Source organism: Panulirus ornatus, chromosome 44 (genome assembly GCF_036320965.1).
Source record: "Panulirus ornatus isolate Po-2019 chromosome 44, ASM3632096v1, whole genome shotgun sequence".
NCBI lineage: Eukaryota > Metazoa > Arthropoda > Malacostraca > Decapoda > Palinuridae > Panulirus > Panulirus ornatus.
The window spans coordinates 1,847,286-1,858,583 of record NC_092267.1 but is presented as its reverse complement, the minus strand read 5'-3'; the positions used below and the strand labels follow the sequence as shown (position 1 = coordinate 1,858,583).

General features: G+C 42.6%; 1 protein-coding gene across 1 annotated transcript in view; it reads right to left on the bottom strand.

Moving 5' to 3' along the window:
* Positions 1–10,972: 10,972 nt before the first annotated feature.
* Positions 10,973–11,298, bottom strand: part of LOC139762790 (igLON family member 5-like) — a 1,004-nt gene continuing 678 nt past the window's right edge. Inside the window, exon 1 of the mRNA XM_071687946.1 lies at positions 10,973–11,298. This exon is cut by the window's right edge and continues 678 nt beyond it. Coding sequence (XP_071544047.1) covers positions 10,973–11,298 — 326 coding nt within the window.

Sequence of the window (11,298 nt, the reverse complement as noted above, 5' to 3'; positions counted from 1 at the left end):
TTCCATGTTTTCATCATCTAATGGTATGGTAACATTACCTCTGTTCCTGAGTTCAGAATCATCTATCTGGTCCATTGGCATCATTCCCCGGTCCGTTTCTTCCTGTCCTCCCCCTTGAAAACCAGAGGAGTGAAAATCAAGGTCTCCCTCACTGTTCAACATTCGTATCCTGTAACACACGACCAAGTTGGTAAATGAGAGAAATAGTATTGGATATTTGGTGAAGCTAGACTGACGTCTTTTCTTCTCTTAATATTACGTAGGGAAGGTGTAATGATTCTTGTATGACTGATTGTATACGTGATTAGGTGTTACCGGACTTCGGTTACGGGGTTCTTTATATATTAGCCGAAACGACACAAGCAACTGAATCTCTAAGCGAGACCATCTCATGGAACTTATATGCAACTATCACCACTGGAAAGAGAAAATAGAAACAGTGAGGATTTTCGGTATTATACTCTCGGTCTGAGGATGTAATAAACGAAAGTACTCGCCGTTTTTATTTTCTCTTTCCAGTGATGATTCCTGCATATATCTCTTCACGGTGAAGGTTCTGCATATATATATATATATATATATATATATATATATATATATATATATATATATATATATATATATATATATATATGGGTATGTTTGAAGGAATAGTGGTTCCAACAATGTTGTATGGTTGCGAGGCGTGGGCTATGGATAGAGTTGTGCGCAGGAGGATGGATGTGCTGGAAATGAGATGTTTGAGGACAATGTGTGGTGTGAGGTGGTTTGATCGAGTGAGTAACGTAAGGGTAAGAGAGATGTGTGGAAATAAAAAGAGCGTGGTTGAGAGAGCAGAAGAGGGTGTTTTGAAGTGGTTTGGGCACATGGAAAGGATGAGTGAGGAAAGATTGACCAAGAGGATATATGTGTCGGAGGTGGAGGGAGCAAGGAGAAGAGGGAGACCAAATTGGAGGTGGAAAGATGGAGTGAAAAAGATTTTGTGTGATCGGGGCCTGAACATGCAGGAGGGTGAAAGGAGGGCAAGGAATAGAGTGAATTGGAGCGATCTGGTATACCGGGGTTGACGTGCTGTCAGTGGATTGAATCAAGGCATGTGAAGCGTCTGGGGTAAACCATGGAAAGCTGTGTAGGTATGTATATTTGCGTGTGTGGACGTATGTATATACATGTGTATGGGGGGGGGTTGGGCCATTTCTTTCGTCTGTTTCCTTGCGCTACCTCGCAAACGCGGGAGACAGCGACAAAGTATAAAAAAAAAAAAAAAAAAAATATATATATATATATATATATATATATATATATATATATATATATATATATATATATATATATATATATATATATATATATATAGCAAGTTTATGATACGCCCGTTGTCTGTCCTGGACAATCACGTGTTTACCCAATGGCGTCCAAGCGACGTCTCTTCGTTGTATATCAACTGACTTATATTTCTTTCTTGTGTCTCCCCTGATCATGTGATTATTACACGAAAGTGCACAGGGTTGATTGAAAAGCCGGGTCAGCTGTGGACCGACTGACACAACCAGGATTCAAATATAATTGAAGTATCTGCAAAATTCGTCACCAGCACCACCCGCTGATCACCACTCGTCTCACCCTCCTCCTTACAAACGAAAGCCAAACATTTACCATGAGCAGATCCTTCCCGGAACTCGCTTTCGATCATCGTCTCTACATCATCATCAGGAAACATCGATGCTGTGCAGACGCGAGTCTTCTCCCCCATGAATCTGAGGACGAGTCCCCTCCCCCCGCTCAACCTCCATGATTCTAAGGACCACCAGGATGATCCTGCCCTCAGCAGGCAGCCTTCATCAGGCCACCAGCAGCAGCTGGAGGTTGGTAATGACCAGGTCCTAACGAGCCGCCCTCTCCTTTACACACACACAGGGAGGCGAACTGAAGCGGGGTTTGTTTTCGCTTCAACTGCTGCGTTCAGGTCATTTGCGTGTTATCTTGTATATTCACTCCCAGCGAGTAAACATCGATATATATATATATATATATATATATATATATATATATATATATATATATATATATATATATATATATATATATATATATATATATATAATATTTGTGTCTGCGTGTGTCTGTCTGTGTTTGTGTGTCTGTGTCTGCGTGTCACCGAACTTTGCATACATGGGTTTACAGCGCGTGTGAAAAGTTACCTTGGGAGAGGCTGTATCATTGCGAGTATACTCTCCTCAGAGAACTTTTCGCCGCTAAAACTACTCTATATTCCCCTGCTGCAGGAAGTAATGCTGCTTTTTGGTTGCAATAATCTTTAGAAAGGTGCGGGGTCATATCAGGTCTCTTTCACGGATTCACGGATTCACGGTTTCAGAAGTGGTAGAGGATGTGTGGATCAGGTGTTTGCTTTGAAGAATGTATGTGAGAAATACTTAGAAAAGCAAATGGATTTGTATGTAGCATTTATGGATCTGGAAAGGCATATCATAGAGTTGATAGAGATGCTCTGTGAAAGTACTAAGAATATATGGTGTGGGAGGCAAGTTGTTAGAAGCAGTGAAAAGTTTTTATCGAGGATGTAAGGCATGTGTACGTGTAGGAAGAGAGGAAAGAGATTGGTTCTCAGTGAATGTAGGTTTGCGGCAGGGGTTTGTGATGTCTCCATGGTTGTTTAATTTGTTTATGGATGGGGTTGTTAGGGAGGTGAATGCAAGAGTTTCAGAAAGAGGGGCAAGTATGAAGTCTGTTGGGGATGAGAGAGCTTGGGAAGTGAGTCACTTGTTCGCTGATGATACAGCGCTGGTGGCTGATTCATGTGAGAAACTGCAGAAGCTGGTGACTGAGTTTGGTAAAGTGTGTGAAAGAAGAAAGTTAAGAGTAAATGTGAATAAGAGCAAGGTTATTAGGTACAGTAGGGTTGAGGGTCAAGTCAATTGGGAGGTAAGTTTGAATGGAGCAAAACTGGAGGAAGTAAAGTGTTTTAGATATCTGGGAGTGGATCTGGCAGCGGATGGAATCATGGAAGCGGAAGTGAATCATAGGGTGGGGGAGGGGCGAAAATCCTGGGGGCCTTGAAGAATGTTTGGAATTCGAGAACATTACCTCCGAAATCAAAAATGGGTATGTTTGAAGGAATACTGGTACTAACAATGTTGTATGGTTGCGAGGAGTGGGCTATGGATAGAGTTGTGCGCAGGAGGGTGGATGTGCTGGAAATGAGATGTTTGAGGACAATATGTGGTGTGAGGTGGTTTGATCGAGTGAGTAATGTAAGGGTAAGAGAGATGTTTGGAAATAAAAAGAGTGTGGTTGAGAGAGCAGAAGAGGGTGTTTTGAAATGGTTTGGGCACATGGAGAGAATGAGTGAGGAGAGATTGACCAAGAGGATATATGTGTCGGAGGTGGAGGGAACGAGGAGAAGTGGGAGACCAAATTGGAGGTGAAAAGATGGAGTGAAAAAGATTTTAAGTGGTCGGGGCCTGAACATGCATGAGGGTGAAAGGAGGGCAAGGAATAGAGTGAATTGGATCGATGTGGTATACCAGGGTCGACGTGCTATCAATGGATTGAATCAGGGCATGTGAAGTGTCTGGAGTAAACCATGGAAAGTTCTGTGGGGCCTGGATGTGGAAAGGGAGCTGTGGTTTCGGGTATTATTGCATGATAGCTAGAGACTGAGTGTGAACGAATGGGGCCTTTGTTGTCTCTAGTGCTACCTCGCACACATGAGGGGGAAGGGGGTTGGTATTCCATGTGTGGCGAGGTGGCGATGGGAATGAATAAAGGCAGACAGTGTGAATTGTGTGCATGGGTATATATGTATGTGTCTGTGTGTGTATATATATGTGTACAAAGATGTATAGGTATGTATATTTGCGAATGTGGACGTGTATGTATATACATTGTGTATGGGGGTGGGTTGGGCCATTTCTTTCGTCTGTTTCCTTGCGCTACCTCGCAAACGCGGGAGACAGCGACAAAGCAAAAAAAAAAAAAAAAATATATATTTCTTTCACACTATTCGTTATTTCCCGCGTTAGCAAGGTAGCGTTAAGAACAGAGGACTGGGCCTTTGAGGGAATATCCTCACCTGGCCCATTTCTCAGTTCCTTCTTTTGGAAAATTAAACAAGAAAAAAAACGAGAGGGGAGGATTTCCAGCCAGCCTTTCCCTCCCCATTTCGCCACCTTCTGCGACACGCAGAGAATACGTGGGAAGTATTCTTTCTCCCCTATCCCCAGGGATAATATATATATATATATATATATATATATATATATATATATATATATATATATATATATATATATATATATATATATATATATGTATATATATATATTTATGATATGCTCGCTATTATCTGTGTTAGCGAGGTAACGCCTCGAACAAAGAGTGGCTTAAGAATCATCACCAGTTACAAACCCCTTTTGGTGTGATCAGTACTGAGGTGTCACGCCACCTGACTGGTGACCGTGTGTGTGTGTGTGAGGACAAACAGCACGTGTGTTGAGGCTGCCGCGGGCCACAGCGCTCACTGCGCCTCCTCAAAACCTTACGTAAACATTGACTGAGGAGGCGCGCTGGGACTCCCTCCGTCAACACGGAAGAAAGCGAGGGCCCTGGGCTGCCACTGCTTTGATCTTCGTCTATCTGACCCCCAGTCGTTGGCAGTGTCTATCCTTGGATATTGGATACGTGAGCCGATGAGAATTATACCATTTCTTCAGATGCCTTAATGCACCCCCCCCCCCACACACACACACACATATACACACACACACCCAAGTCCAATGGTCACGTGTTTAATTGAAATGATGGTGTCTGACCAGACTGAGCTGATGAGAACGCGTCTCCATGGACGAAACAGGCCAGCCAGTCATCCACTGAAACAATTCATGCAATTTATGTGTAAGCTGCTTTAGTCACAGCTAGACCTATTACTTCTCGCGAATTAAACATAAAACCTCATAACCTCCAGTATTTCGAGATCTGGTAATACTGCATTACGTACATATTGTCTTAAACTTGGAGAAACTTTTGACGAGATAATCATATAGAGTATATGACCATCAAGGCCTTACTGGCTAAGATCCTCTGACACAGATATATTATATCCAGGTGATATGATAATCTATGTTGCAGAAAGGGGACAAGTTCTTTACCCAGTGGTTCTATGTCATATTCGCTTCACTGCCCAAGACATCTCGTAAGTTGACATCATCACTAAAAGACACAGGAGAACCTGTCACCTACAAAGGTCAGAATAGAGTGCTGTAGATGTATATTAATACCTCCACTGAGAATCATAGACGAAAAGCTACCCCTTCGGCATTTCACACAGAAGGCAGACGAGATCGAACATGGACACACATGGCTCCGAAGCATGAAAGACTCCGCGTGTATACCAAATAAACATAAACATGAGGCAGACATTTTGGTAGATCAGTCACCTCAGCCTGAAGTAGGACCATAGCAAACAAGGCGATTGAAGCGAGCAGACTCCTCACGCCAGATCGTAAATAACAACGAGCAACAGCCTGACACATACAAGGCAAAGTGAAATGAAGTATATTTGCAATTCAAATAGTTAATATCCTTCGCTCTTATGGACTGGGTTTTGGATATGAAGTGTCAGCTGCTCTTACACGGTCAACAAAAATATATATGATAAGTAGCCCTTGCATATATATATATATATATATATATATATATATATATATATATATATATATATTCTTTTTTTTTTTGTCGCTGTCTCCCGCGTTTGCGAGGTAGCGCAAGGAAACAGACGAAAGAAATGGCCCAACCCACCCCCATACACATGTATATACATACGTCCACACACGCAAATATACATACCTACACAGCTTTCCATGGTTTACCCCAGACGCTTCACATGCCTTGATTCAATCCACTGACAGCACGTCAACCCCGGTATACCACTTCGCTCCAATTCGCTCTATTCCTTGCCCTCCTTTCACCCTCCTGCATGTTCAGGCCCCGATCGCACAAAATCTTTTTCACTCCATCTTTCCACCTCCAATTTGGTCTCCCTCTTCTCCTCGTTCCCTCCACCTCCGACACATATATCCTCTTGGTCAATCTTTCCTCACTCATTCTCTCCATGTGCCCAAACCACTTCAAAACACCCTCTTCTGCTCTCTCAACCACGCTCTTTTTATTTCCACACATTTCTCTTACCCTTACGTTACTTACTCGATCAAACTACCTCACACCACACATTGTCCTCAAACATCTCATTTCCAGCACATCCATCCTCCTGCGCACAACTCTATCCATACAGCGCTGGTGGCTCATTCATGTGAGAAACTGCAGAAGCTGGTGACTGAGTTTGGTAAAGTGTGTGAAAGAAGAAAGTTAAGAGTAAATGTGAATAAGAGCAAGGTTATTAGGTACAGTAGGGTTGAGGGTCAAGTCAATTGGGAGGTGAGTTTGAATGGAGAAAAACTGGAGGAAGTGAAGTGTTTTAGATATCTGGGAGTGGATCTGGCAGCGGATGGAACCATGGAAGCGGAAGTGGATCATAGTGTGGGGGAGGGGGCGAAAATTCTGGGAGCCTTGAAGAATGTGTGGAAGTCGAGAACATTATCTCGGGTATGTTTGAAGGAATAGTGGTTCCAACAATATATATATATATATATATATATATTTTTATATATATATATATATATATATATATATATATATATATATATATATATATATATATATATATATATATATATATATACATATAAATATATATATATATATATATATATATATATATATATATATATATATATATATATATATATATATATATATATATATATATATATATATATATATATATATATATATTATCCCTGGGGATAGGGGAGAAAGAATACTTCCCACGTATTCCCTGCGTGTCGTAGAAGGCGACTAAAAGGGAAGTGAGCGGGGGGCTGGAAATCCTCCCCTCTCGTTTTTTTTTAATTTTTCCAAAAGAAGGAACAGAGAACGAGGCCAGGTGAGGATATTCTCTCAGAGGCCCAGTCCTCTGTTCTTAACGCTACCTTGCTAACGCGGGAAATGGCGAATAGTATGAAAGAAAGATATATATATATATATATATATATATATATATATATATATATATAGACGAAAGAAATGGCCCAACCCTCCCCCCCCATACACATGCATATACATACGTCCACACACGCAAATATACATACCTATACAGCTTTCCATGGTTTACCCCAGACGCTTCACATGCCTTGCTTCAATCCACTGACAGCACGTCAACCCCGGTATACCACATCGCTCCAATTCACTCTAATCCTTGCCCTCCTTTCACCCTCCTGCATGTTCAGGCCCCGATCACACAAAATCTTTTTCACTCCATCTTTCCACCTCCAATTTGGTCTCCCTCTTCTCCTTGTTCCCTCCACCTCCGACACATATATCCTCTTGGTCAATCTTTCCTCACTCATCCTCTCCATGTGCCCAAACCACTTCAAAACACCCTCTTCTGCTCTCTCAACCACGCTCTTTTTATTTCCACACATCTCTCTTACCCTTACATTACTCACTCGATCAAACCACCTCACACCACACATTGTCCTCAAACATCTCATTTCCAGCACATCCATCCTCCTGCGCACAACTCTATCCATAGCCCACGCCTCGCAACCATACAACATTGTTGGAACCACTATTCCTTCAAACATACCCATTTTTGCTTTCCGAGATAATGTTCTCGACTTCCACACATTCTTCAAGGCCCCCAGGATTTTCGCCCCCTCCCCCACCCTATGATCCACTTCCGCTTCCATGGTTCCATCCGCTGCCAGATCCACTCCCAGATATCTAAAACACTTCACTTCCTCCAGTTTTTCTCCATTCAAACTCACCTCCCAATTGACTTGACCCTCAACCCTACTGTACCTAATAACCTTGCTCTTATTCACATTTACTCTTAACTTTCTTCTTCCACACACTTTTCCAAACTCAGTCACCAGCTTCTGCAGTTTCTCACATGAATCAGCCACCAGCGCTGTATCATCAGCGAACAACAACTGACTCACTTCCCAAGCTCTCTCATCCCCAACAGACTTCATACTTGCCCCTCTTTCCAAAACTCTTGCATTTACCTCCCTAACAACCCCATCCATAAACAAATTAAACAACCATGGAGACATCACACACCCCTGCCGCAAACCTACATTCACTGAGAACCAATCACTTTCCTCTCTTCCTACACGTACACATGCCTTACATCCTCGATAAAAACTTTTCACTGCTTCTAACAACTTTCCTCCCACACCATATATTCTTAATACCTTCCACAGAGCATCTCTATCAACTCTATCATATGCCTTCTCCAGATCCATAAATGCTACATACAAATCCATTTGCTTTTCTAAGTATTTCTCACATACATTCTTCAAAGCAAACACCTGATCCACAAATCCTCTACCACTTCTGAAACCACACTGCTCTTCCCCAATCTGATGCTCTGTACATGCCTTCACCCTCTCAATCAATACCCTCCCATATAATTTACCAGGAATACTCAACAAACTTATACCTCTGTAATTTGAGCACTCACTCTTATCCCCTTTGCCTTTGTACAATGGCACTATGCACGCATTCCGCCAATCCTCAGGCACCTCACCATTAGTCATACATACATTAAATAACCTTACCAACCAGTCAACAATACAGTCACCCCCTTTTTTAATAAATTCCACCGCAATACCATCCAAACCTGCTGCCTTGCCGGCTTTCATCTTCCGCAAAGCTTTCACTACCTCTTCTCTGTTTACCAAATCATTTTCCCTAACCCTCTCACTTTGCACACCACCTCGACCAAAACACCCTATATCTGCCACTCTATCATCAAACACATTCAACAAACCTTCAAAATACTCACTCCATCTCCTTCTCACATCACCACTACTTGTTATCACCTCCCCATTTGCGCCCTTCACTGAAGTTCCCATTTGCTCCCTTGTCTTACGCACTTTATTTCCCTCCTTCCAGAACATCTTTTTATTCTCCCTAAAATTTAATGATACTCTCTCACCCCAACTCTCATTTGCCCTCTTTTTCACCTCTTGCACCTTTCTCTTGACCTCCTGTCTCTTTCTTTTATATATTCTCCCACTCAATTGCATTTTTTCCCTGCAAAAATCGTCCAAAAGCCTCTCTCTTCTCTTTCACTAATACTCTTACTTCTTCATCCCACCACTCACTACCCTTTCTAATCAACCCACCTCCCACTCTTCTCATGCCACAAGCATCTTTTGCGCAATCCATCACTGATTCCCTAAATACATCCCATTCCTCCCCCACTCCCCTTACTTCCATTGTTCTCACCTTTTTCCATTCTGTACTCAGTCTCTCCTGGTACTTCCTCACACAGGTCTCCTTCTCAAGCTCACTTACTCTCACCACCCTCTTCACCCCAACATTTCTGAAAACCCATACAAATCTTCACCTTAGCCTCCACAAGATAATGATCAGACATCCCTCCAGTTGCACCTCTCAGCACATTAACATCCAAAAGTCTCTCTTTCGCACGCCTGTCAATTAACACGTAATCCAATAACGCTCTCTGGCCATCTCTCCTACTTACATAAGTATACTTATGTATATCTCGCTTTTTAAACCAGGTATTCCCAATCATCAGTCCTTTTTCAGCACATAAATCTACAAGCTCTTCACCATTTCCATTTACAACACTGAACACCCCATGTATACCAATTATTCCCTCAACTGCCACATTATTCACCTTTGCATTCAAATCACCCATCACTATGACCCGGTCTCGTGCATCAAAACCACTAACACACTCATTCAGCTGCTCCCAAAACACTTGCCTCTCTTGATCTTTCTTCTCATGCCCAGGTGCATATGCACCAATAATCACCCACCTCTCTCCATCAACTTTCAGTTTTACCCATATTAATCGAGAATTTACTTTCTTACACTCTATCACATACTCCCACAACTCCTGTTTCAGGAGTATTGCTACTCCTTCCCTTGCTCTTGTCCTCTCACTAACCCCTGACTTTACTCCCCAGACATTCCCAAACCACTCTTCCCCTTTACCCTTGAGCTTCGTTTCACTCAGAGCCAAAACATCCAGGTTCCTTTCCTCAAACATACTACCTATCTCTCCTTTTTTCACATCTTGGTTACATCCACACACATTTAGGCACCCCACTCTGAGCCTTCGAGGAGGATGAGCACTCCCCGCGTGACTCCTTCTTCTGTTTCCCATTTTAGAATGTTAATACAAGGAGGGGAGGATTTCTGGCCCCCCGCTCCCGTCCCCTTTAGTCGCTTTCTACGACACGCGAGGAATACGTGGGAAGTATTCTTTCACCCCTATCCCCAGGGATAATATACATATATATACACATATACACATACACACACATACACATACATACGCACATACACACACACACACACATACATATATATACATATGAGAAATGTAAGAAACAATTTAGAAAACTGAAACTTCTAGCTTGAAATGAATGAAAAAAAAGAATGTCACATAATGGTTCAACCTCTGGCTATGGAAAAAAGGAAATGTATAATTTATTTACACAAACGTCAATAGCAGTTCTCATCAATTTAACCACTGTATCAATAAGCTTCAATGTCTAAGCTACATTTTTCTCCAATTTCACTATTTTCCTTCACATTTTCAATTGTGTCTGAAGGTTCTACTTCAAGAGTGATTGTTTTTCCAGTAAGGGTCTTCACATCTTGGTTACATCCACACACATTTAGGCACCCCACTCTGAGCCTTCGAGGAGGATGCTTTACTTGTGGTGCTGACTTCCCTCTTTAAATTTGATCGCCGTTTCCCGCGTAGTTCACTTTCTTGGTGCTGCTGGGGACCCTCACGCCGCGGAGGGGCAGTTCGAAGCATCGCCTCACAAAACTTATTTCCCTCAAGGCCTCACCACCAACCCCACACTGCTGTGAGGTGGAGGAGACCAATGAGGCAGCTGGAGACACAAGGGGTCCACCTCACTACCAGTCTCACACTACCGTTGTTCTCATGCACTATGGCAGCTGGTTGATGTCCTGCTATGACGTGAACGTTGATGCTCCTGGGTTTCGAGTTGGCCGGGGCGCATGTATACACGTCTGTATGGCGCGTGTGGGCGTACTGGACCAGGAGGCGCGACGTCGTGACCACGCCCTTCTCCGTGGACACCACCACGCCCCCGCGCGATCTGTCGTAGCTCACCAACTTATCATCATGGTACCAGAATATAAAGG